The sequence below is a fragment of the Balaenoptera acutorostrata genome, chromosome 12 (genome assembly GCF_949987535.1).
Source record: "Balaenoptera acutorostrata chromosome 12, mBalAcu1.1, whole genome shotgun sequence".
Lineage (NCBI taxonomy): Eukaryota > Metazoa > Chordata > Mammalia > Artiodactyla > Balaenopteridae > Balaenoptera > Balaenoptera acutorostrata.
Window position 1 is genome coordinate 10,277,882 of NC_080075.1, and position 27,097 is coordinate 10,304,978.

Below are 27,097 nucleotides of genomic sequence, written 5' to 3' on the forward strand. Positions count from 1 at the left end.
GGAATAAGCACAGGCTCTCACATGAAGACTTCCTTTTACAGTATTTTGTTCGTCTGTCAATAAGGCTCTTAATGTAAGTTTAAAAAAATTAAGGAAACAATTTCGTGTAAGGTCTTCCTAGTGGACCTCCAGGCATTTCATTTTAATGAGGTTGGGCACAGAATAGTAAGTTAATGCCCTTCAAGATCATTTGGCCAGGTTGTTCATGGGTGGTGCAAAGTAGGTTTTAGGAAACCTGTTTACCTTCTCAAGCTGCCACCTTTGGGTCAAAGAGAGAAGGACAGCTACTACACGACCAGGGGCATCTGCCCCAAGCAACTCCATTCTGCTGTCCCTTTAACCAAAGGGCTACCGCATTTCCAGACTGCGACGGGTCACCTGCCCACGTAGCTCCCTGGAAAGTGTCCTGGGCTCTAAGGATGCCACACCGGCCCACTCTCGCGTCGAGGCTTCACAGGCACAGGACGAGTGCTCAGGCTTCGAGCCTCGGAGGTGGTCTCGGCGCGCCGGGCGCTTGCGGGAGAGCCAGGTGGAGGCCGAGGAAGGTTTTGAGGGCAGCGGCCGCCAGGCCTCGGCAGGGTCTCCACTCACCAAAGGCGTCTACACCGTCCCGCCCCCGACTCCCCAAACTGGACACTCCCAGCGTCCCGCAGATGCCGTGCCGAGACCCCATCCCACCCTAGTCTCAAATCAGTGAACCAGACGACGGTCGCAGGCCTCTCAGAACAACTGAGCGAGCACCGCGCAGAGGTCTAACAGGCACCTGGCCGTGGCCCCTCACAGGGCGGGGTCGGGGGGCCGGAAGATGGCGGCGTCGGCTAGGTCCACCGTCCAATCTCCCAGGCGCCCTTGACTAGCTCTGGCCGCCGCGCCACCTACCTTGCTAGCTAGAGGTCCCGGCGCGCCGCGCGAAGGGGCGGTGACGGGCACTTGGCACCGCCAATCAGCACCGGGAGTCCGGGCCGCGCCCAATCAGGGCCGGGCGGCAGAGACCGGAGTAGGTTGCAAGCTGGCAGCGCATGTGGTGGACGCGGAACGCTGGGGACTTCGCCGCCAGCCTCGCCGCTTCCCGCGCGCTCTGCACCAAGGCCCCTGGCGCCGGCCTGAGGACGCCGAGGAGGCAGGGGGCCGACAGGGCTGTCCGGCCGGAACCGCGGAGCACCTCCTGCAGCGGTCGCGGGCCCGCCCCCCGCGGCCGGTGCCATGTCCGACTCTCTTCCCTAAAGGAGACTTCCTCAGCGGTTGCTGCCGAGAGATGAAGGACCTGTTAGAGCGTCAGACGACTTTGGGGTCGGCCAACTAGGGGGGCTCGGCAGGAGGTCGCCTGCGCCCTCCCGGGCTCGTTCCTTTCGCTCCTTGAGCGAGGCCTCGCTCGCCTCCGGGCACGCGGCGGGTGCAGAGAGCACCTGGGCCCGGCGGGGCGTGCGGGCAGCATGTTCCCCCGGAGGCCGCCGGTTGGCCTGGCCGCCTGGCTGCTGGTGGGCGCGGCGGCGACCGGGCGCGCGGGGGCGCGGGGCGGGGGCCTCCTCGCCCTGCTGGCCAATCAGTGCCGCTTCGTGACGGGCCTGCGCGTGCGGCGGGCGCAGCAGATCGCGCAGCTCTACGGCCGCCTCTACTCGGAGAGCTCGCGCCGCATCCTCCTTGGTCGCCTCTGGCGCCGGCTGCGCGGACGCCCGGGCCATGCCTCTGCCTTGATGGCGGCGCTCGCCGGCGTGTTCGCGTGGGACGAGGAGAGGATCCAGGAGGAGGAGTTGCAGAGGTGGGCTCGGCGGCGAGGTCGCGCCTGTTCCCTGGGGTGGGGGCGGTGGGGTGGGGAGGTGGGAACGTTGAACCCTGGGGCCTGCCTTGGCCGTCAGTGTCTCCCGTTGACCCGGTGGTACTGGAAGTGACGATGCAAGTAGCTTGATCCTATCGTAGCAAAGCACGTTTCTTCATTGCATCTGTGTGTTAACTTGATTTGTCGAGTTAGAAATAAATGCGAGTGTAGGTTAGTGGAGGAGGGAGGCTTTGGGGCGCATGCCACTAAAGAAATAGAACTGTGGAAAATGGGTATTGAAGTAGGCTATTGTTCACGTAATCTTTAACATATCCAGAAAGGTGCAAGTTCCAGACGGGTTTTAAACTTAATGTGAGGGTATACTTGTGCAATTTACAAAATCACTTCATTCCAAATGGGATTTCGTGAGAAATGCCAGGAGAGCTCTTGTCATTGTGACTCATGGCAGAATTAGGAGGCTGGAAGCGATTTTGCCCTCCTGGGACAAACCAGTAGCCCAGACATTTTAACCTGGAGGAATTAGGTCAGTTGTTTGCTACTTCCACTAGAACTCTGGGAGTACTGTTTTATTAGGTTCTGAAATCACGCTGTCATCATCAAAAACCTCTGTGTGAAAAAAGTGCTGTACCATTGATTGAATTTGTTAACCTGTGGTTCTAAACTGAGCCCTTACGGGTTTCATGTAATATCATGGGGAAACCTTGATTTGGGTCTTGCTTTACATTGTCGCTGTATTTTCTTTTTAACAGATATTCTTAAACTGTGTTCTCTCTCCACACACATACTCTGCCCCCTAAACTCTGAAACTGATTGCAAGAACCTAGGCTAGTCCCCTACACCAGATAAATTCCACACAAGTCTATTTGTTGTAGCTATTTCTTCTGTTATTCCACATTTTTGGTTAGGTTAAAAATGGAAGTATTTCAGTAAAGTTAGCACTGTGACCCGTATGGAAGTGTAGCACCCAGATGGCAGGCAGCTATTAGTGTAACATTGTGCGTTGTGGTTAAATGCAAGTGTATCTTAAGAGCTGGTAATACTTTTTCTAACAGGAAAGATGACTGTTCTACAAATGCAATTTAAAATCATAACCACGAACAACCTTATTCACAAAAAAGTTAAGATATCGAAGCATGATAGGTGGTTTGCCTAGTTTCTGTTAGTGTTCTTTTGCTACTTTGTCCATTTGTTCTAATGGTGTCCTCAGGTGTGAGAAGTAAAAGAATGTATGGGAAGGAAACTTTTAAATTGAGAAATTACCAATTAACTGTTTGACTTTTCATTCTGTTTTTGACGATGAAATACCCATGTTCCACGATGGTGAAGTTTGAGGGGAAAATTCCCAGTTGGATCTGTTTGGGGAAGAGGAGAAAGACCAGGAAAGGGCCCCTGGGTGCCAAAGAGAGGGAAGATGTTTTGGGGGTGGGAGTTGAATAGCGTTGGGACCTAGGTGACAGATGTCGTTCTTTGTCTTTCTCCATGTATTTTTATCGACCATATGCCCTAGAGCCTCTGTTTAGCAGGTCTCCCATTTGCAGGAGCTAGAGGGGGAAAAAACAATAGGAGATAGATGTGGTAAACACTTGAGTCCGTAGTCATTACCCACTGTGGCAGAAAGAAATCGGACAGTTGAAGCACTTGGTTCTAATCCAACTCCTAAAGAGGTAATCTGCGATAACCCATTTGGGAATTTCAGGAGCTTAGAGGAAGGCCAGTAAGGACACTTAAGGTGCCCTTTTTGACCCTCTCCAGAGTTGTTCCAGTAAAGGCCCTCATTTAACACCGCATGTCCAGTTCATGCTTGAATTCAGTCATATACTTAAAATTTGATCAAGTCCATTCTGAGGATTTTTTAAAATGTTATACTGATAGGGAGGCAAATAATATGCTGTCAACTGTATCTTGATTGTACAGTGATTTCATAGGTCTTTTGTCATAGCTTGTCATGTTTATATTTTATTTTTAAGTAATTAATTTATTTTGGGGGTGGTGCGTACCGTGCGCGGCTTGCTGGATCTCAGTTTCCTGACCAGGGATCGAACCCGCGCCCTCGGCAGTGAAAGCATGGAGTCATAACCACTGGATTGCCAGGGAATTCCCAGTATTTTATTGAATAAGATATTCTGGGTATAGGTTAACTTTTTTTGGCTTGGTGTTTAAGTATTCTGTTTGCTTTAAAGGGCGCTGAGGTTGTCATAGCTAGTTTAGAGGATCTTAGATTTTGTTTGTTCTAGTGAGATGATTTTGGGTAGCTTCCATAATGGAGCACAGTTGAGTGTGCCTCGGGACATGTGCATTTCTTTCATTGTTAACGGAAGAAGAGCATGATTGTCCCATGGCCCCTAAATCACAGCCTTTGGCTCTTCTGTGCTGTTTCTGTACCAACTTGTCCTGGTACAGACTAATTCAGATATTGCTGTCTTGGTCAAACAGTGATGGGGTGTGAGGATGTCTCTTTGAATGTGTGCCTTAAAGTGGTGTGTGTTTTTTCTTATGTTAGTAGAGTTTCTGTTCAGAAGGACAAAGGAAAACCCTTGCTTTCTATTCTCTTGTGCTTAAGAACATCTTAACAAATAGGAACTCATTAATCGAGAATCAGCAAGAAAATTAGAGAAAAGAAGTAACTTGTACAAAGTGACTGACTCACTGATAGGCCAGGTGTAGAAATCAGGTCTTTTAATGCTTAATCTAGTGTTATTACCTGATAGGCTTTAATTAACTGATCAGACAAAATAACTTTTAATCATTATTTTTGGTGCTAGCTGGCATTCTGTGAGCTCAGGTCAAATCTTATGGGAAAATACAGTAGTAAGTTTTTTTAAAATAAATAAATAAATAAATAAATATTTTTGGGCTGCGTTGGGTCTTTGTTGCTGCACGTGGGCTTTCTAGTTGTGGCGAGCAGGGGGCTACTCTTCCTTGTGGTGTGCGCAGCCTTCTCATTGCGGTGGCTTCTCTTGTTGTGGAGCACGGGCTCTAGGCACGTGGGCTTCAGTAGTTGTGGCACGTGGGCTCAGTAGTTGTGGCTCGCGGGCTCTAGAGCGCAGGCTCAGTAGTTGTGGCACACGGGCTTAGTTGCTCCACGGCATGTGGGATCTTCCCGGACCAGGACTCGAACCCGTGTCCCCTGCATTGGCAGGTGGATTCTTAACCACTGCACCACCAGGGAAGTCCCAGTAGTAAGTTTTTATTGCTTTGGAACATTAAGAAAAATTACAGGAACAAAAAGGAGAAGGAAGTTAAGAAATATGAAAGCCTAGGGGAAAATGCTCCATTAATCTCCCTCCTCTTTTTTAAAAAAGTTACAGTTCATTGCTCTAGAAATTTGAGTAAATAAGTGCCAGTAAAGTTTCATAAAGAAAATTAGCCATTTTCCCATTTTGGTCTTTAACTTTTCAGTGTGCTGTTAATTAGATAAATGATCAACAAAAAGTCCTTTTGGCTTAAAGGAATTTTTTTTTTTCTTTTTCTTTGCCGCTGTCACTTAAGGATGTTTTTACTGTTATACCTTCTTAGATAATCAGAACTACGCTCAGAATTGCAGTGACCTAATTGATGTCTTTTAGGTATGTCCCATGACAGTTGTACTTCAAGGTCTCTAACTTTGACGATAATTGGGAATTTGAGAGGGGATCATTGAAACAAGACAGCGTCTTACTGAAATTACCAATTACAGGAATGGCTTCATTTGAGTCATTTTAGGAGCCTTATATCAAGCTCTCCACTTAGGTCAGGACCCCCTATAGATGAGCCAAATATGATTATACTTATATTTCTGTTTTCATGGTTTTATGCCCTCAATTTCCATGGCTCTCAGTCCAGCCTTTCTCAAATGTTGAAATGATTTTAGTTTTGAAGAAAGGAAAGCATTGACTTTCTTTCTTTGATCCTCTTACTAATCTGCTGGTTCTGTTACTATCTTGGGAATAATCTTTTTTGTCCTTCTTTCCTCCCTTCTTATTACTTAAGTCTCTTAGATACCAAGGTTTAGACACCCATCCCTTCCAAATAAGGTTTGGCACAACAGGCTACCGAGATAACACGGTGAGAGGTTTCTCCTTCCTCTACATCTATGATAGTGATTGTGCACCTGTGTGCCAATGATGTCTGTCATGTCAACAGTTAGAAGTTGAGACCCTTCTGAGATTCCCGAACCTGGGACATAACGATCATTGACATTTCCATGATACAGTCTTACTCTAGCATTCATGTTGTGCTATTCAAAGAATGAATGTCATACCTTCACAAGACATTGCTGTCCTCCCTAGGGACTTAGTCTCATGTTTAATCAAGGCCACCTAGTGACCTTTAATCCTATAGGAGAGGCTGATTAAGCAGTGGGTCAGAAGCTCTGTACCACCTTGAGTCTTAGAAGGCCGTTAAAAATATTGCCTGTAGTCATATAGTTTAATTTTCTTAGAACCATATTACTATATAATTTTATGAGCCTCTGATGTGTTTTTCATAAGACATTCCTATCCCTCTTCATTATGTGATAAGGACATTCAAAAGTCCAGCTTAATTTTTATTGAAGGGTGCTTTACTAGTCCTCAAAAGTGCCATGATTGGTTCCACGTGATGCCTGCATTGTTGTTCTCGGAGCAGAGCTGTGACTTGACTTTACTTTCTCCTCTGCAAGATCTTATTGCCTACTCTAAATTTCCTTCCCTATTTCTGTATGGTTTTTGCAATGGTAGCAGTCAATCCTGTTCTGCAATGTTAATTCAAATTGAAACTTTAAAAAAAAATGGTTAAACATTTTTCATCAGAATATCCGTATAAATTGTACTGGCTAGGGTTATTGGTTGCAAACAAAGAAACTGATATTGGTTAACTTAAGCCAAAAAGGTGTTAGGTCATTCAGAGTGTTGACAAGAAGGCCACAGTACAGGTTGGCCAAGAGAACAGCCGAGGCCTGCTACTGGTACAGGAATGCTCTTCTTTGGGCAGTGTTGCTGGTATTGTTTCCTGTAGATCTGTTGCACTGCTGGATTCTCAACTGCCTCAAGATCACTGAGAAAATCTAAAAGGTCCTGTGCCTTGTATTATTTCCTCAAGATTCAAAGCCTCTACCAGAAGTCTCTGATTAACCTCACTTAAATTAGGAGCCATGTGCTAACTGCTAAGGGTTGAGATAGGGGCTGCATCTCACCTATTTGGGAATTCTCTTCAAATAGGAAAAGATTTCAGGCAGTGAAAACAGCAAATGTCCCTGTATATAAATATTTTCATTTAATTCCGAAGTTTAAAATTCAGAGAATTGGAATTTTAGAGCTAATAGAAACCTTCAAGAAGTAATGTCCTCACTTTACAGGTGGAAAGAGGGAGGCTTTGCAATTAAAATGACTTGTGTAAGATCACACCGCTAGTTGGCAGAGTCAGGACTGGAACACAGATCTCTACACTCACCATTGCTTTAGATTGCTCTAAACTTTTTATCTTGGGTTGCCAGTATAACTTTGAATTTTTGGCTTTTAAAGCAATGTGTTAATCTTTTAATATGAATTTGAATTAAAGGCCTACTTCCATATTTACTCAGTTTATACTGTGAACATTTGTTGAGCATGTAATGTTTACCAGGTACTTGCTAGGAGCTGGACATAAAAATATGAAAAAGACTGATTCTGGGCCTTTAGGGAATTCATAGTTTAGTAAGGGCGACAGATATAAAGATAGATTAATTATAATATTGTGTGATATGTTTCTGTAGAGGAATAAAAGTAAATGTATATGGTTAACTGCCTGGGAGTTAACCTTGACCCTTGTGGGGTTTTTGAAGGTTCAAAAGGCATGAAAGGGCCTTTCGGACAGAATGTATCAGTAGGTGGTGTCTTCAGTCTTTTTTTGTTTTTTTAAAGGCAACATTGTTCAATTTGTGGCATTTCTTTCTCTTGAGGCTGTTCTTTTTTTTTTTTTTTAATTTTTATTTATTTATTTATTTATGGCTGTGTTGGGTCTTCGTTTCTGTGCAAGGGCTTTCTCTAGTTGTGGCAAGCGGGGACCACTCTTCATCGTGGTGCACGGGCCTCTCACTATCGCGACCTCTCTTGTTGTGGAGCACGGGCTCCAGACGCGCAGGCTCAGTAATTGTGGCTCATGGGCCCAGCTGCTCCGCGGCCTGTGGGATCTTCCCAGACCGGGGCTCGAACCCGTGTCCCCTGCATTGGCAGGCAGATTCTCAACCACTGTGCCACCAGGGAAGCCCGGTGTCTTCAGTCTTGAATTGCAGAAGTGACATAGTCAGCCAGCAATCTTGCTTTCCTAACTGTTATTTAAAGGTTAAGGGGAGGGACTTCACTGGTGGCACAGTGGTTAAGAATCCGCCCTGCCATGGGCTTCCCTGGTGGCGCAGTGGTTGAGAATCTGCCTGCCAATGCAGGGGACACGGGTTCGAGCCCCGGTCTGGGAAGATCCCACATGCCACGGAGCAACTGGGCCCGTGAGCCACAATTACTGAGCCTGCGCGTCTGGAGCCTGTGCTCCGCAACAAGAGATGCCGCGACAGTGAGAGGCCCGCGCACCGCGATGAAGAGTGGTCCCCACTCGCCGCAACTGGAGAAAGCCCTCGCACAGAAACAAAGACTCAACACAGTCATAAATAAATAAATAAAAGAACGTGAATTTCTTTAAAAAAAAAAAAAAAAAAAGAATCCGCCTGCCAGTGCAGGGGACACGGGTTCGAGTCCTGGTCCGGGAGGATCCCACATGCTGCAGAGCAACTAAGCCCGTGTGCCACAACTACTGAAGCCTGCTCTCCACAACTACTGAAGCCTGCTCTCCACAACTACTGAAGCCTGCGCACCTAGAGCCTGTGCTCCGCAACAAGAGAAGTCACTGCAACGAGAAGCCCGCGCACCACAATGAAGAGTACCCCCAACTCGCCACAACTAGAGAAAGCTCACGCATAGCAACGAAGACCCAATGCAGCCAAAAAAAAAAAAAAAAAAAGTTACGGGGTAAACAAACCATGTTTTTTTTGGTTTTTTGCTTTTTAAAAACATTTTTATTGGAGTATAGTTGATTTACAATGTTGTGTTAGTTTCTGCTGTACAGCAAAGTGAATCAGTTATACATATACATATATCTACTCATTTTTTAGATTCTTTTCCCATATAAGTCATTACAGAGTATTGAGTAGAGTTCCCTGGGTTATACAGTAGGTTCTCATTAGTTATCTATTTTATATATAGTAGTGTGTATATGTCATTCCCAGTCTCCCAATTTATCCCTCCCCACCACCTTTCCCCCTTGGCAACCATAAGTTTGTTTTTTACATCTGTGACTCTATTTCTGTTTTGTAAATAAGTTCACTTGTACCATTTTTTTAGATTCCACATATAAGTGATATCATATTTATCTGTGTCTGACTTACTTCACTCAGTATGACAATCTCTAGGTCCATCCATGTTGCTGCAGATGGCATTATTTCATCCTTTTTAATGGCTGAGTAATACTCCATTGTATATATGTACCACATCTTTTTTTTTAATTTTTGAATTTTATTTTATTTATTTTTTATACAGAAGATTCTTATTAGTTATCTATTTTATACATATTAGTGTATATATGTCAATCCCAATCTCCCAATTCATCCTACCAGGTTAAGGGGAAAACAAACCGTGTTTAAAAAAATTTTTTTTAAATGTTTCAGATATATAAAAAGGTTTAAAGAAAAACATGAATGTTACAAATACAGTTATATTTAAGAACTAAAATATTGTAAATACAATTAAAGCTTCCTCTGAACCCTTTTCCAATGGAAATAGCCTCTATCCCCCAGATTATCCCAATTTATTATATTTCATTACCATCTGTGTCTTTATACATATGTGTACATCCCTAAATCATATATAATGACACATAGTTTGACATATGGTATTGTTTTGAATGTTTCAAAGCTTTATGCCGTTCTGAACAAAATACTAACAAACTGAATTCAGCAACATATAAAAAGGATTATATACCGTAGGTCCTTGTTGTTTACCTGTTTTATATACAGTAGTGTGTTATTCTTTTTCAGATTCTTTCCCATTACAGGTTATTACAAGATATTGAGTATAGTTCCTGGTGCTATACAGTAGGTCCTTGTTGTTTACCTAGGGATCAGCTGGTCAGTTTCCACAAAATAGCCTATGATTTTGATAGAAATTATGTTGAATTTATAGATCACTTTGGGTAGTTTTGCCATCTCAACAATATCAAGACCTTCAACCCATGAACACAGTATATCTTTCCATTTATGTCTTTTAAAATTTCTTTCAATGATCTTTTGGTAGTTTTTAGTGTGTCTTTCACTTCTTTTGTTAAATTTATTCCTTATTGTTTTATTCTTTTTGATGCTATGGTAAATAGAATTGTTTTCTCAATTTTATTTTCCGATTGTTCATTGCTACTGTATAGAAATACGATTTTTGTAAATTGATCTTATATCCTGCAAGCTTGCTGAACTCCTTTATTAGCTCCAGTAATTTCCTGTGGATTCATTAGGATACTTATAAGGAAATGAAAGACCCAGAATAGTCAAAACAATCTTGAAAAAGAAGGACAGAGTTGAAGGACTCACCCTTCCCAATTTTAGAACTCACTACAAAGCTACAGTAATTAAGATGATAATGGTACTGGCATAAGGATAGATATATAAATTGTAGGAATAAAATTTAGAGTTTAGAAATAAACTCTTAGCTTTATGGTCAATTTGACTTTCAACAAAAGTGGCAAGACAATTCAATGGGGAAAGAATAGTCTTCAACAAATGGTGCTGGGACAACTGGAGGTGCATATGCAAAATAGTGAATTTACACCCCTACCTCAAGCCATACACAAAAGTTAAAATGGACCGAAGACCTAAATGTAACCTAAAACTCTTAAAAGAAGGCATAGGCATAAGTTCTTATGATACTGGATTAGGCACTGGTTTCTTAGATATAACACCAAAAAATTGAACAATCAAAGAAAAAATAGATTAACTTCATCAAAATTGAAAACTTATGGGGACTTCCCTGGTGGTCCAGCGGTTAAGACTCCGTGCTTCCAGTGCAGGGGATGCAGGTTCAATCCCTGGACGGGGAACTAAGATCCCACATGCCGCGCGGCACGGCCAGAATAAAAAATTGAAAACTTCTGTGCATCAAAGCTTACTGTCAAGAAAGTGGAAGGACGACCCACAGAGTCAGAGAAAATATTTATAAATTGTGTATTTGATAAGAGACTAGTATTCAGAATATATAAAGAACTCTTAAAATTTGACAGTAAAAAGACAACCCAATTTAAAACAGATTTCAGTAGATCTTTCTCCAAAGAAGATACACAAATGGCCCATAAGCACATAAAAATACGCTCAATGTCAATAGTCATTATTAGGGGAATACAAATGGAAGAACACAATGAGATACCACTTCACACCCACTAGGATTGCTGGAATCAAAAAGATGGGACGATAACAAGTGTTGGCAAGGATGTGAAGCAGTTGGAACCCTCACACGTTGTTGGTGTGAATATAGAAATGGAACAGCTGCTTTGGAAAATAATTTGGCACTTCCTTAAAAAGTTAAACAGAGTTTCCGTGACCCAGCAAGTCCACTCCTAGGAATCTACCCAAGAAAACTGAAAGCTTATGTCTATACAAAAGTTGTATGCAAATATTAATAGCAGTGTTATTCATAATAGCCATAAAGTAGAAACCACCTAAATGTCCATCACCTGATGAATGGACAGACAAAATGTGATATATCCATACAATGGAATATTATTCAGTCATAAAAGGAATAAAGTACAGCGTGAATGAACCTTGTAAATATGCTAAGTGAAAAAAGCCAGATCCAAGAGACCATATTTTGTAAGATTCCATTTATATGAAATTTCCAGATAGGCAAGCTCATAGAGACAGAAAGTAGATTAGTAGTTGTCAGGGGCTATGAGGAGTTAACTGCTGATGAGCATAGGTTTCTTTTGGAGTTGATGACAATGCTCTGGAATTAGTGGTGACGGTTGTACAACCTTGGGACTACACTAAAAGGCACTGATTTGTATACAGTAAAAGGATGACTCTTATGTGAACTATCTCTTTAAAAGAAGGAGGAAAAATATATAAATATTCTTATAATGTGATAGGAAGACAACCCAATAAAAAACGGACAAAAGGTATCAAATGACATTTCATAGTCATAAATTATAATAGTTAACATTTGAGGGCTAATTATATGCCTGGCGTTGAGCACTTTACAGGTAAATTTATTTAATTTTTATAATCAACCTTGGATGTAGGTACTATTATTATCCCAATTTTACAGATTAAGAAATAGGGATTGGTTAAGTTGTTTAATATTCTAGTTGATGAATACTGGACTGGGATTCAAACTCAGGAACTCATAGTTTTATTCCCTACACTTTATACTGTTTTAAAGCCACACCCTTCTGTACAAGTCTTTGTGTGGCCATTGCATTTCACAGGGCAGACTCCAACCATTGCACCATGCCTGTTGTTTTTCTCTCCAGATCCATTGATGAGATGAAACGGTTGGAGGAAATGTCAAGTATGTTTCGGGGCTCTGGAGTTGACCACCACCCTCCAGAACCAAAGTCCCAAACAGAAAGAGATGAAGATTCAGGAGGCAAAGAGCAACCGTGGGAAATGGTGATGGATAAGAAACACTTCAAGCTGTGGCGGCGCCCCATTACAGGCACCCCCCTTTACCAGTACAGAGGTGAGCCCAGCTTGGCTGCTGGCAAGGGTGTTCATGCCAGCAGGTGCACAGCACTGTGTTCCTGTGCTCTCTAAACTCTTTCGTTCTGGTGGTTTCTTGGGAAAATTGCCCTGTTTGTTGTTTTTCCTCTCCCAGATGACAAGAGTCTCCATGTCTTTGCTACACTTTGCTATAGGTTGCCTTTGTCTTTGCCGCCCCAATATGACTTCTAGTTTCTGAATCTGCCTTTAAGATGTGTCAGTCAGTACTCCACAACTGAAATGCAGTTAAGTGACGAGAGTGTGGCAAACATCCCTTATTCTTTCCTGTCATTCTAGTTTTTGGAACCTACACAGATGTGACACCTCGGCAGTTCTTCAATGTTCAGGTGAGTACATTTTTCTTCCCAGATTTGGAGCCACTAAGCCTAGAAGTCCACTTGCCATCGTCCGCATGAGTAATTTCTCTGACTCAGAAGACATTGGCTTCAATCCATCGATCTATTTCTGTACCCCTCATTTCACGTCAAATGACCTCTGGGTAAACCTTTGATTTATAATTTGTTTGTCCAGGGGGGATGAGGCCAGTTCTACCCTTTACAGGGCTGTTGGGAAGATCAAATAGAGGAATGGATTTGAGTGCTTGAATATATTTTATACGGCTTTATAGTTTTTTTTTCTTAAACAATTTAAAGGTAAGTTTACATACCCTTTATTCCAAAATGCTTCAGTGTATATTTCCTAAAACTAGACATATTCTCCTAGCTAGCCATGGTACCATTAGCAAAGTCAGTATAAATTTAACTGATGCAGCACTTACAGAATCTTTGTATTCCAGTTTTACCTACTGGCCCAACGATGTCCTCTATGGCATTTTCTCCTTCAGTACAGATGCAGTCAGGATTTAGCAATCTGGAACTTATCTACAGTGAAGGTGTTTATTTGATAAAGATGAAGAGTATGTGTTAAAAGACTCTGCTCCTTCTTGTGGGGAAGTATATGAAAGGGGAGGTGGGATCACCCAGAGTTCTACAAAAAAAATTTTTTTTCCTTCCTGGAGTTTTCATGTTTTACTGGACTTTGAGTTTGATGGTTATAACACACACTACTAATACGCAAGTGCATGCTTTCCCCTAAGCACTGAATTTTGTCAATCTGTATTGAGTTTTTGTTGGTTTGGATATGTATGATATATGTCTTGCTTTGAAATTCCATAGTTATTAGTGATGCTACAAATTTTTAAAAATATGCAACTTGTATTTCTGTGAGGTGTCTGCTCATACTTCTGGACTTGCTGTTTAAAACTTTTTAGAATTGTTTCACCCATACACATTTATATCACTGTCTACTGTATTTTCCCCAGACATGTCTATTACAATATTTTTTTCTTACACTTGTCTTTTTCTTGTTAAGATTCATTTTCAAGGTAATGGGATTGGCCTACAGGAAGGGATTTTAAAAGACTCATCTGTAGTAAACACAGCCGTGTCTTTGACACTTTGGCACTGCCTTTTAGGTCGGATCACTGTTTCAGAAGAAGATTCTTGGGTCAGAGGCCCAAGCATCTGGAGAAGTCTTCTGCAGCTTTGTTTTGGATCTCTTGGGTCTTTATGGTCTGTTCTGTTTCCGCAGCTGGATACAGAGTATAGAAAAAAGTGGGACGCCCTGGTGATCAAGCTGGAAGTGATCGAGAGGGATGTGGTTAGTGGTTCTGAGGTTCTTCACTGGGTAACCCATTTTCCTGTGAGTATTTTCACCTCTGCTTTTACTTTTATCATGTCCATGTGAGGCAGAGCACTAATCCTGCCCCTCCTTTTCTTTAGTATCCAATGTACTCACGGGATTATGTTTATGTTCGGCGGTATAGTGTGGATGAGGAAAACAACGTGATGGTGTTGGTGTCACGGTATGTGCGGTGGCTCCTGTTGGGTTCCTTTCGCGTGTCCTTCATTCATACATGTGTGGTGGGAGTTTGCCTTATGAGTCAAGCCCGGGCCCTGTGCATCCCAGCTAGAATGTGGGTGGGCTGGGACTGGTGACTATCTCAGAGGATTGAAGGGATACAAGCTTTTCATTAAACTAATCCTTTAGTTCCTTAATGTTGATAATTAAAAAAAGAAATGCTCTCTTCCTCAACACAAAGCCTAGTGAGCCAGGAATCACCAACTTAACTCACTGTTTTTAGTACCTAGTTTATACTCATTCATCTTTGTGACTTTTCTGATGTATTTAAAAAATTAGAGGCTGCCTTTTAGATTTTCCTCTTAACTTCAGCTCCCATGCTGTTCTGTTTGTAGACATTACTCTGAGTTGCCCTCACTTCTCTCCCTCCCAGGGCCGTGGAGCACCCTAGTGTGCCGGAGTCTCCGGAATTTGTAAGGGTCAGATCCTATGAATCCCAAATGGTTATCCGTCCCCACAGGTCATTTGATGAGGTGAGTTCTACATCATCCGAGAGGTGACGTGTTAGCGGCTTATGAATTTTCTCAAGGAATGCCTTTGATCTGAACTGGGGAGGGCGCAGTGGTTCTCACACTTGACTTGCATCAGACTCCGCGGGAGCTTGTTAAAACAGTGCTGGGCTGCGGCCTGAGAATTTGCATGTTTTGAGAAGTTCCCAGGTGAGGCTGCTGCCGCTGGCCTGGGAACCCCACTTCAGGACCCCTGCTGTAGAGTGGTGCACCTGGGAGACCTCCTGAGACAATGTAGTGATGACCCATGGCTCCCATTACCTGAGGGACAGTTAGCAGAAGACCATGGCCCCTGACTCATCGGCCGGTCATTAGCGGCGTTCCTGGGGAGCCAGAGCTAGCACCGATTCCATCAGAATTTCCCCACAGTGGGCAGAACACTTGACCGCCTTTCTGGGCTCCTCTTTACTTGTCTGTAAAATGAGAGAGACTAATGCTCTCTGCCTTCTTTAAAAAATTTTTTATTTTATTTATTTATTTATTTAGGCTGCGTTGGGTCTTTGTTGCTGCACGCAGGCTTTCTCTAGTTACTGCGAGCGGGGGCTACTCTTTGTGTGGTGTGTGGGCTTCTCATTGCGGTGGCTTCTCTTGTTGCGGAGCACAGGCTCTAGGCGCACGGGCTTCAGTAGTTGTGGCTTGTGGGCTCTAGAGCGCGGGCTCAGTAGTTGTGGCTCACGGGCTTAGTTACTCCGCGGCATGTGGGATCTTCCTGGACCAGGGCTCGAACCCGTGTCCCCTGCACTGGCAGGCGGATTCTTAGCCACTAGGGAAGCCCTAGAGCAGTATTTTTCAAACCACGCATTGCTACCCACTAGTGGAAGACAAAATTAATTTAGTGCTTAAAGAGAAAAGGAATAAATAGAATAGAAACTGAGTGTAAGCATATTTCATGAAACTTTTGTTTGATTACGTAAGTATGTACAAGTGTGTGTGTGAGAGACAGAGTGAGAGAGAACTTGGTTACAGTGTAAAAAGGAGTATCTACAGTGTGTTGTAAATACAGTTAAAAAATGTTTTAAAAGTCCTTGCTTTAGAAGCTAGACAAGAAGGCTGCTGTCGATAGCTAGCTGCTTTTAGGAAGGGGAGCCTGGCTGGTGACGGTGGGAATTAGAATTGTGCCTCACTCTTTTCCTTTACGTTGCTTTTGAAATTTAAACTTTGTCTGTGTATTTCCTATTTGAAAAAAAAGTGACTTGAGTCCCAGCATTACTGTCTTTAGAAACCCTGACCATGAAACAGCTAAGGCAGAGTTTGGCACCTAGCAGAGTGTGTTGCACCCAAAAAATAACTTCTTTCAGCTGGGGTAGGGGAACAGTATGAATTCTCTGTGTAAGTCTTTTAGCATATCGTGGCAAGCTCTTAAGAGAAAGGTGAGACTTGAGTTGGTTCTTATAAAAAGGCAGACTGTGGATAGAGGAAAACAGGAAGCACCCTGGAGGTAGAAGACACGATTCAACCAAAGACAAAGATAGGAATGAACTGTGGATGTTGAGAGACTGACTCACTGCTTGGAAAGGAGGGCAGAGTTTAGGGAGGAGTGGTAATTACCTTGACCATGTGCAGAGGGTACTTGAAAACCAGGCAGCTGAGTTTGGGTTTGCCAGATGGAAAGTAGATCCTTGGGCCGAGGTATGGTGTTTTGTTAGGTGTTTTGTTTGTTTGTTTTTTGTGGCCCCGCCTCATGGCTTGCAGGATCTCAGTTCCCTGACCAGGGATTGAACCCGGGCCATGACAGTGAAAGCCCGGAATCCTAACTCCTAGGCAACAGGGAACTCCCTAGTTTTTATGGAAAATTTGAGATGTAGACAAAAGATAAAGAAGTAGAGAGTATAATGAATGAACCCTTTGTATTCATCCCCAGCTCTGACAATGGCCAAACTTGTTTTATCTGTACTCTTTCTGTTCCCTTTCCCACTCCCCTGATTATTTTGAAGCAGATTCTAGTTTTGCTATAGAAGAACCAAAGAAGAATTCTTCTATAGAAATTTCAGTATTTATCTCAAAAAGAAAAGGGATTTTTGAAAACATAATATTGTATTCCCTAATATCAAATATCTGTAGTGTTCAAATTTTCCTGATCATCCATGTATTTTTTTGTAGTTGGTTTATTTGAATCAGGATTCAGATAAGATCCAGACATTGAAATGGGTTCATACTGTCTGTAGCTTTCTGTCTATCTCTTGAGTTCTTCCTCCTTTTTTTTTTTTTTTTTAATTTATTTTTGCTGCGCTGGGTCTTAGTTGCGGCACGCGGGACCTTTGTTGCAGCATGCGAGATCTTTAGTTGCGGCATGCATGCGGGATCTACTTTCCCGATCAGGGATCGAAGCCGGGCCCCCTGCATTGGAAGGTGAAGTCTTAACCACTGGACCACCAGGGAAGTCCTTCCCTCCTTTTTTTTCCCTTGCAGTTGTATTTATTGAAGAAGCAGGTTCTTTGTCCTGGATCTTGCTGGTTATATTCCTATAGTGTCCATAGTGTCATTTAACATGTTTCTCTGTCCCCTGTGTTTCCTGTATATGGGTACTTTGATCTAGAGGCTTGAACAGATTCAGGTTGTTTGGGGCAAGACCACTTTATTAGAAGGAAATAATGTCTGATTGTCCCTTTCTTTGTGAATTTGGAAGTGATTAATGATTATTGCTCAGATCCACTATTTCATTAGAGGTTAACAAAATATTGTGTAAATCCTCCATTCTTTCTTCATTTATTTCCATTTATTAGGTGACATACTTTAAGGGAGAATTTCCTCATTAACTATTTGGTTTCCCATAGTTCACAGAGGAAAGGGAAGTAAGAGAAATGCTTGATTTGTTTCCTTCATTTACTAGTTTTTAAAATAATGAATTGGTTCTTTCAGCTAGCAGTCCTTCAAAGATAAAGTTTTTTGTTTTTTTTTTTAAGAAATGCCATTAGAAACTCAAATTTAAACATACTTGGTTGGTTTTAGTCTGTTCCCAGTTATTCTTATTGGTGTTCAAATTGTCCCATTTTTGGTCATTAGGAGCCTCTTCTTACTGACTGGAGTCCTTTTGACTTGACCTCAGGACTCGCCTGGTTTCTGGTGTTATAAGATGTTCCAGGTTCACCTTGTATAGTTTTAGGTGTAAACCTGGAAATGAGCATTTCTTCTGGGAGCCCTGGTTCCCTTTAAGGAAATGTCATTTAAATACCACAGTTTGGTGGCTCTGGGCCTACTCATTGTTTTCAGGCCTTTTCAGAAGGTAGCACTAAGTAATAAATTTTGTTTGTTTGTTTTAAAGATACATCCTAAATGCACACTAGTACTTTTAACTCAAAATTTAGGACTGTAGGGTGTATGTCTTTTTGTCTTTAGGATATGTATGCACTGTGCAAAATGTTGAGGCTTTTTTTTTTTTTTTTAAAGATTTATTTTATTTATTTTTGGCTACATCGCGCCTTAGTTGCGGCACGTGGGATCTTCGTTGCGGCATGTGGGATCTTTTGTTATGGTGTGTGGGTTTTTCTCTTCTCTAGTTGTGGCACGGTGGGGTCCAGAGCACGTGGGCTCTGTACTTTGCAGCACGCAGGCCCTCTAGTTTGAGGCGTGCTAGCTCCCTAGTTGTGGCGCGCAGGCTTAGTTGCCCTGTGGCATGTGGGATCTTAGTTCCCTGACCAGGGATCAAACCCACGTCCCCTGCATTGTAAGGCGGATTCTTTACCACTGGACCACCAGGGAAGTCCCCAAAATGTTGAGTTTTAAGGTCACTTGAAATAGGTCCTCTCTTCGTGATTTTTCCTATCAACTCAGTTCATAGTTAGGTTCCTTGTTGTCTACTTTTGATTTTTAGGTAACTAAAAATATAAAATATAATTTTGTTTTTTTAAGTAAATTAAAAAATATAAATATAATTAAATATAAATATTTATATATAATTTTAAAATATAATTTTGTTTTATTAAATAATAAATTTATATATAATTTTATATAATTATAAATTATAATTAAAATTATATAATATATAATTATATGTATTTATATAATAAATAATTTATAATTTATATATATAATAAATATATAATTATTTTATATATTATATAAATTTAATTATATATCATATAAATTTATATATTATATAAATTTATTTTATAAATTATATAAAATAATTATAGAATATATAATTTATATATATAATTATAATTTTTATATAATTATAAATTAAAATTATATAATATATAATTTTTAAATATAATTTTGTTTATTAAATAATTTAAAAAATTGTGTTTTCAAAGTCAAATGTGTAAAATAAGAAATAGAGTGATTTGCTTATATCCCTGTTGCATCTACCCAGTTCCTTCCTTCTTCCTGTAGGTAACCACTGTTTTCAGTTCTGGCTTCTTTTTTTTCCATATAAGTGGTAGTGGATGATCTCTTACCCCTTTGGGTGGAGCATAATTGGTTCAGACCTCTCCTGGGATCGGGACACCTGTAAATCTCTTAAATCCCTGTCCTTCACTGTACCCATGAGAGGTTGAGCCAGAGAGAATGGGTGCATGGACCCTGTGGTCAGAATTCTGGATTCATCTTGGCTCTCATTGAGTATGTGGTGACCTTGGGCAAAGTCCCTGAACCTCTTTGTGCTCAGTTTCCTCATCTGTAAAGTGGGGGATATTGGTGCCTACATTATAGGATCGTTGTGAGGGGTTGAAGCAGTTCCTGACAAGTGGTTAAGTGCTGTTTACATGTTTGTTGTTAGCAGTAATGGTAGTAGAGATCATATCATTTTGGTAAAGATTAAGATATTTAAACATTGGGGGTATGTGTTGGGGTCCTCAGGACCACCCCCCCATTCGAAGATCGAGTAAAAGGACGCACAGGACTCAGCTTGTAGTTTTACTCATGGCTGAGATTTATTACAGTGATGGAAAGATGCACAGCTGGATCAAAAGGGGAAGACACAGGCGGGGTCTGGAGGAACCCACTGCAGTCTCCCCATGCTCTCCCTCCCGTGAGGGCCCACGGAGCACATCCTCTCCCAGCTGCAACATGCGTGCGATGTTTCTGCCCAGGGAAGCCCAGTAGAGACTCAGCGCCCAAGATTTGTACTGGGGGCTGGTCACATGAACGCCCTCTGCCTAGCGTGTCCTAAAATCCCAGACCCCCAGGAGGAAAGCAGGTGCTCAGTATGAAGTGCATTGTTTGCACAGAGGAGACACAGGGAGCCACCCTTAGCACTTAACTGTTGACTGGAGCCAAGTTCCCAGACACCAGCCGGGGCCAACCTCGTGAGATGGTAGCCTCTCAGGTCTTCAGTGTTCACTCTTTTCTGCTCACGGTGAAAAACTGCCACTCTCCGCCTCAGAGTCAGATCTTGGTTATTCTGTGGTACTGGATATGGAGGCTGTGGGGATAGTTCCGGTACCTTCATCTTTGCTGTTTTTCTTTTCCAGAATGGCTTTGACTACTTGCTGACGTACAGTGACAATCCCCAGACAGTGTTTCCTCGTTACTGCGTTAGTTGGATGGTTTCCAGTGGTGAGTGGGCGCTTGTGTACAGGGCCTGGACCTGGGCTGAACATTTTGTTTTTCTCTGGCTTCTTGGTGGCTTCAAGGAGATTAGTACTTGTCTCACTGGAGCCCTTCCGAGTTCATTGTTGAATACTACCTTGAAGGTAGTAAAGCCTCCAGCTGCAGTTTGGTGGAGTAAGAATTCTGGAGACCCAAAAAGGAACTTATGCCCAGAGGCAAGCTGAAGAACATTCTATGTATATTAATGCATTTAAAATTTTTCTTCTTAGATAGTGTTGAAAGCCATAAATCTGGCATAGAAAATGTGGTTATAGGACAGTCACCCGGAGAAAGGGGCCATCACCCTTCTTACTTAACGGAGGCTACCCATCACTGCTGTGATTGCATCTTTCCCTTCCAGTCTCTCGCCTTAAAAGCAGCCTCACGTGATTTTCTTTCTTCTGGTTCTCTGTAGGCGGCTTCTTACACCTCAGGGGGAGAATGGAGAGGAGATTAGGTGTTTCCGTTTGACATTTCTCTAAACAAAATTGGCAGATATTTACGCTGTGCCACTGATAAATGATATTTTGATCACATAAGAGAGCCTTTGGGGATTTATGTGGCCTGATCAGCACCGCTTTTCAAAGGATCTCAGAGGTCATGGGTTGTTTTCACTCCCTAAAAGTTTTGGTTGTCTGTCAGTCCGTCTGTGATCTCTATAAGCAGTCATTGGCTCCTTACCAGGAAAGAAATAGGCCCTTCTAATTTTGAGCCTACTGTTGGTTTGTATGTCAGCCTACCTACCCAGATTTCCCTCTCTTCCAACAGGCATGCCAGATTTCCTGGAGAAGCTGCACATGGCCACTCTGAAAGCCAAGAACATGGAGATCAAAGTAAAGGACTATATCTCGTCTAAGCCTCTGGAAGTGGGTAGTGAAGCCAAGGCCACCACCCCATCTTCTGAGCGGAAGAGCGAGGGTAGCTGTGGCCCTGCCCGGATTGAGTACGCCTGAAGGACTTTCAGATAAGCAGGAACAGGCTGCTTCTAGCCCTGTCTCCGTGTCTTATCACTCACTCTGTTGCAGAACAAACAGGACGTGTATTTGAAGGCGTCTGCTGTAACCACCAGTGCAAGATAATTCAATACTGGTGTCCGGTCTTGTTCAGAGCCCTACTGCTCTTTATTAAAACAGAAGAAGGAGGCATCCGAGGGGGCATCGTCATATTCTCAGGCCAAGCATTTGGAAATTTGGTGTTTCGCTGAGCTAATCTGGAACAAGCCTCTCACCTCAGGCCAGAGGGGACAACATCTTTTGCTTCCTCTGCGTGGTTTCCTCTGCCCACATTCCATTCTCAGCCTCGGTTCTGCAGCACTCTGGGTTTCCTTCGGTTCTGAAGGTCCAGCTGGACCACCGGGACGGTTGCGTCTTCAGTGAGGGATCGTGGGGAGTGCCCTTGGTCACGGTCCTGGTGTTGAGTGGGTGTGAACTGTTGCTTGGCAGTGTAAGTGCCTTGTCCTCACCTTCTCCTGTGCTTAGGGACATAAAGTTTGTACCAAGAAACATCACTCTTGGCCTCCCATTCACACCCCATTGACTCCCTCTACCCAGAGCAGTTTCCTTTGAGTTGACCAGTTCTTCTGTATTCGTGTGCTGTATTCATCTGGGTCGTTGCCTCCTCCCGCAGGCCGTTTACCAAGAACACTGGGAGACGGTGGCTCTCTGTATCATCAGTGTTTTTGATGGGGTCAGTGGAGATGCTCGACACATTACACTTTAGCTCTGGTTTTTTTTTTTTAACCTTTGTTAAACAGTGGGAATTGGGGAGTTGAATAGGATTTTTCCATAGTCTGACTGTATAGAAAACACCATTTTGATTGAGGTGCTGTTTTTCACACTTCAGGTTTGACTGGATGCTGAGCACTTGCCCATCCTGGAAGGCTAAAGGCAGACGAGTGGGGATTGGGCGCCTCCCTTGCAGCTCTCAGAGCTGTAGACGAGCTGTGTGAACAGATAGATGGAACCTTGTCCCAAGTGCTAATGTAAAGGGGGATGTGGTTTATGTGACCCTCTTGTCCCTCTGAAAAGCTTTTCCTCCTCTTCCAAGCTAAAATAAGAGCAGACTACGCTGTTCAGATAAAGTCACAACCAGATGGGGTCCATTTGGCCTGGCTGAGTTGGCTTATGGTCGTGCTGCATTCTGACTGGAGAAGCGGGAACAGCTTTCAAATCCTCCTCCCTCCCCTTGTTTCTTAGAATTTGAATGACCAGATTGCTCCCTACCCCAACTCTCTACCCTTTTGTGTTGTTGAAAGGGGAGCTAAACCTGAGACGAACTTCAAGCCCCTCGACCTTTCTGTTGCCTAAGTACTGTGCCAAGGAAATGCCTGCCCCAGTGTTTCAAGTCTTGCGTTCTCTGCGTCGTTGGCAGAGCAGGGAGATGCATCAGGCAGTCCCAGCTTCTTTTCGTTGATCGTGTCTCTCTCCTCATCCCCAGGACCTGACAGGCCAGGAAGAGGCCCTCGGTTATGTTGGAAGTTAGCGCCTGTGATTGTTGGGACGTGGGTGGTGTGGGCGAGTGGCGTGAGTGCACATGTGATAAGGGGCTGGGCGTTGCCCATATGCTTTGTGGCAATTTGACTCTGCACTTGGGGTTGGTCTATACAGTTACTTATGTCATTGTAATGATTTCACTCCTGTGACATTTTTATCAAATGTGTGAATAAATACATAAAGATTGGTATGAAAGAGTGTGTCTTTGGACAGATGTTGGTGGGGAAATCTTGCATACTGGGCTTATTATTTCTTCCTGATCATAAAGTTGAAGTGTGTTTCTGCTCATAGAGTTGGCACTTGGAAGCAGGGCTTGGTCTTTCTTAACGGTAGCTGACACACCGCTCACTACCTTGTCTAGACTGTAAGCCCTTTCCAGGTGACCAGTTTGGCAACTGAAAACAAACCACCTGTTTGCACTTCTTTGTCTTGATCTACTAGTAACCCACACCCTTTGCTTTAAAAGAAGGATTGACTTGGAGGAAACAGAGCTTTGCTGGGAGGGAGTGAGGAGAGGAGGGGACTCAGGCTGGGGCTGGAGTCCTGGGGCTGGAGAGGGAGGGTGGTGAGCGCAAAACCGAGGGCATGGTTAGGTCACACAGGCAGTTCTGCTGGAATGCAGATTTGTGCCAAGGTGATTGATACGTTAGAGACACTGAGCATAGCATGAATTTTGAGTTTATGTGTAATTTTTGCCTGTGGGAGACACGAGGTGAACACGGATGCACACCCAAACTACGACAGCTCTTTCCTCCACATTGCTCTCAGATGATCTCTGGAAAGACACCTGTGCTGGAAGACTACTTGTCAGAGGTCGTATGCTGCAGGTGCACGTGTGTGTGTATAGTCTCACATTTGTTTCTTTGTTTTGTTTTGGTTTTTTAAATATTTATTTATTTATTTGGCTGTGCCGGGTCTTAGTCGCAGCATGCGTGAGGGATCTAGCTCCCCGACCAGGGATTGAACCCGGGCCCCCTGCATAGAGAACACGGAGTCTTAACCACTGGACCACTAGGGAAGTCCCTGTGTAGCCTCACATTTGGAGAGTTGGTCGCTGCACTGGCCTTCAGCCTGCTGTGGACACCCCTGCTCAGCACCCCTGCCATTCTCCAGGCTCTGTGTGAACACTTCACGGAGAAGCAGCTGAGTTCTTGACTGAGCAGCATTTCTGTTGTCGGATATCTCTGGCTTTCAGAACGTTCCTTACATTGAGACCAAATGGGCCTCATACTGTCTACCGATGGGTCAAGCCCTGTCCTTGGAGCAACACTGGAAAACTCTCCCATGGGATAGCGCTTCATGTTCTTGAAGACGGTGCTCATGTGACAGCTTTTCCCAGGCTTTATGTCACCAGCAGCTTCAAAAATCCTCCAACTTTTTATTTTCAACAATTTCGTACATATAGAAAAGTTGAAAGCGTAATTAAAAAAACCTTATATACCATTTCCGTACCTTTGCTGGTTGTTAACAAAGGCTTTATCTTCCTCTCTGTATACACTTTGTTATGACTGGACTGTATCCTAAAATTCATATGCTGGGACCCTAACTCCAACATGATGGTGGAGATGTGGCCTTTGGAACGTGATAGGTTTAGATGAGGTCATGAGGGTGGGTCCCCATGATGGGATTAGTGCCCTTATACAAGAGTTGCCAGAGGCTTGTTCTCCCTCTCCACCTGTGAGGACACAGGTTGGAAAGCCAGAGAGAGCTCTCACCAGGAAATGGAATCGACTAGCATCTCGATCTTGGATGTTCAGCCTCCGGAACTGTGAGAAATAAATTTCTGTTGTTTAAGCCACTCAGTCTGGTATTTTGTTATGGCCTGATTGGACTAATACACTTTTTCATGACCATTTGAAACTAAGTTGCAAACATATTTCACCCCTAAATACTGGAGCATGTTTTTTTTTTTTTCCCCCACGCCACGCAGCATGCAGAATCTTAGTTCCCTGACCAGGGATCAAACCGACGCCCCCTGCAGTGAAAGCATGAAGTCCTAACCCCTGGCCTGCCAGGGAAGTCCCCGAGCATACTTTTTTATAATAGGGATATTCTGTGTAACCACAATGCCATTAGCACACAGATAAACAATGTCATAATATCTAGTAATTCAGTCCATATTAAAATTTCCCCAGTTGCCTCCTATATGACTCTAGCAAACTCCCCTCAGTAGTTGTGGCACGCAGGCTCAGTAGTTGTGGCTCATGGGCTCTAGAGCTCAGGCTCAGTAGTTGTGGCGCACGGGCTTAGTTGCTCCGCAGCATGTGGGATCTTCCCGGACCGGACTTGAACCCCTGTCCCCTGCATTGGCAGGTGGATTCTTAACCACAGAGCCACCAGGGAAGTCTAGGAAATTCTTTTCAAAATGAAAATATCCTTCATAAAATTTGAGAACTCTTAACTTCTAACAAATAAGCTTGAAAAATGTCTAAAAAATTAAACTATAACCTTTGGATGGAAGTGATTTTGATGTAAAATGTGCCTGTTCTTACAAACCTCAGTAGTACTTGATAGAACATTATTCCAAACCGACTCCCAGGCCACACACTGTCACAGTTGCTTTAATAACCTCATTCTGGTTGATTCTGGTCCACAAATGCATTTAAAATTTTTTTCATACAGATAACTTATAAATGACCTAACTTTATTGTCTATTTCTTTTTTAATAAATTTATTTTTGGCTGGGTTGGGTCTTCGTTGCTGCGCAGGCTTTCTCTAGTTGGGGCGAGCGGGGGCTATTCTTTGTCGCGGTGCGCAGGCTTCTCATTGCGGTGGCTTCTCTTGTTGCGGAGCACAGGCTCTAGGCACACGGGCTTCAGTAGTTGTGGCTTGCGGGCTTAGTTGCTCCGTGGCATGTGGGATCTTCCTCGACCAGGGATTGAACCCTTGTCCCCTGCATTGGCAGGCAGATTCTTAACCACTGCGCCACCAGGGAAGTCCCTTATCTATCTTTAAAGAGCTTCACCGTACCTAAAAAGGTAGGGTGTATGTTTGAACGTAGTAATGTTTGGGTGTTTTTGTGGTTAATGCATTTTACCATATCTTAAAACTCTGTTGTTTACCATGTCTTAAAACTCTCTGCTCTAACATGAGTTAGGATTATGTTCATCCTTGAGGGACAGAAACCCAGAATATGGCCTAAGCAAGACTTAACGTTGATGTTCTTTTCTGAATGTAGCCGGTCCAGGGCTGGCACGGTGGCTCCTTGGTCCTCCCAGACCCAGGCTTCTGCAGTCATGTCCTGCCCTCATCACACGGGGGTGGATTCAGTTACATCAGAATCTCTGGGGTGAGACCCAAGCATTGTGTTATAATTCTAGATATATTATAGTTTGTCAATGCTCTTCCTAAAAGGTGGAGCCCAGGACTACACTTGACTCCGTTCCCTGGCAGGTGGGCATCGTGAGGACGGGGCCTGTGTCTGCTCAGTGCCCGGTGGGGCCTGCTTCCCCTCCAGCCATCACGTCTGTGCTCTGCCAGTGGGAAGGAACAAGGGGAAAAGAATGTCTCTCCCCCTTGAGGACCCTTCTCAGAGTGGTACATCATTGCTGCTTAAAACCGCAGGGACCAGAACTTAGGCCAAAGACCACACCCAGCTGCTGAGAGGCTATACTTTGAACAGCCATGTGCACAGTAAAAATTCAGAGGTCGGGAATTCCCTGGTGGTCCAGTGGTTAGGACTCGGCACTTTCACTGCCAGGGCCCAGGTTCGATCCCTGGTCAGGGAACTAAAATCCTGCAAGCCGTGCAGCGCAGCCAAAAAAAAAAAAAAAAAAAAAAAAATTCAGAGGTCATTTTGCTGAGGAAGAAGGAGAGAGCGGAAATGGGGGCAGCTGGCAGGCTTTGCCAATTTACAGCTAAGAGACACCTACAACTTTAAGTGCATCACTTCAAAGACTCTGGACTCAGTTAAAAAGGCAAAAATGCCAGGAGATATTCTAGTTTGCTAGGGCTGCCATAACAAAGTACCACAAACTGAGTGGCTTGAGCAACAGAAATGTGTCGTCTTCCCAGTTCTGGAGGCTGGAAGTCTGAGATCAAGGTGTCAGCAGGGTTGGCCTCTCCCAGCTTCTGGTGGTTGGCGGCCATCCTTGTCTTCCCTTGGCTTCTAGATGCATCCCCTCACCTCTGCCTTCACGCTCACGTG

General features: G+C 43.6%; 1 protein-coding gene and 1 non-coding gene across 2 annotated transcripts; both read left to right on the top strand.

The window, feature by feature from the left end:
• Positions 1-1,021: 1,021 nt before the first annotated feature.
• On the top strand, positions 1,022-23,145 carry STARD7 (StAR related lipid transfer domain containing 7). The gene is made up of 8 exons (XM_007197350.2): positions 1,022-1,759; positions 12,272-12,480; positions 12,798-12,847; positions 14,091-14,201; positions 14,282-14,364; positions 14,794-14,893; positions 20,341-20,425; positions 21,227-23,145. The coding sequence occupies exons 1-8, from the start codon at positions 1,434-1,436 to the stop codon at positions 21,409-21,411; spliced, it is 1,149 nt and encodes a 382-aa protein (XP_007197412.2). The 5' UTR covers positions 1,022-1,433; the 3' UTR covers positions 21,412-23,145.
• A 3,461-nt stretch (positions 23,146-26,606) lies between these two features.
• Positions 26,607-26,678, top strand: TRNAE-UUC (transfer RNA glutamic acid (anticodon UUC)). The gene has a single exon. It is a non-coding gene; the product is annotated as a tRNA-Glu (tRNA).
• The last annotated feature ends 419 nt before the right edge of the window (positions 26,679-27,097 follow it).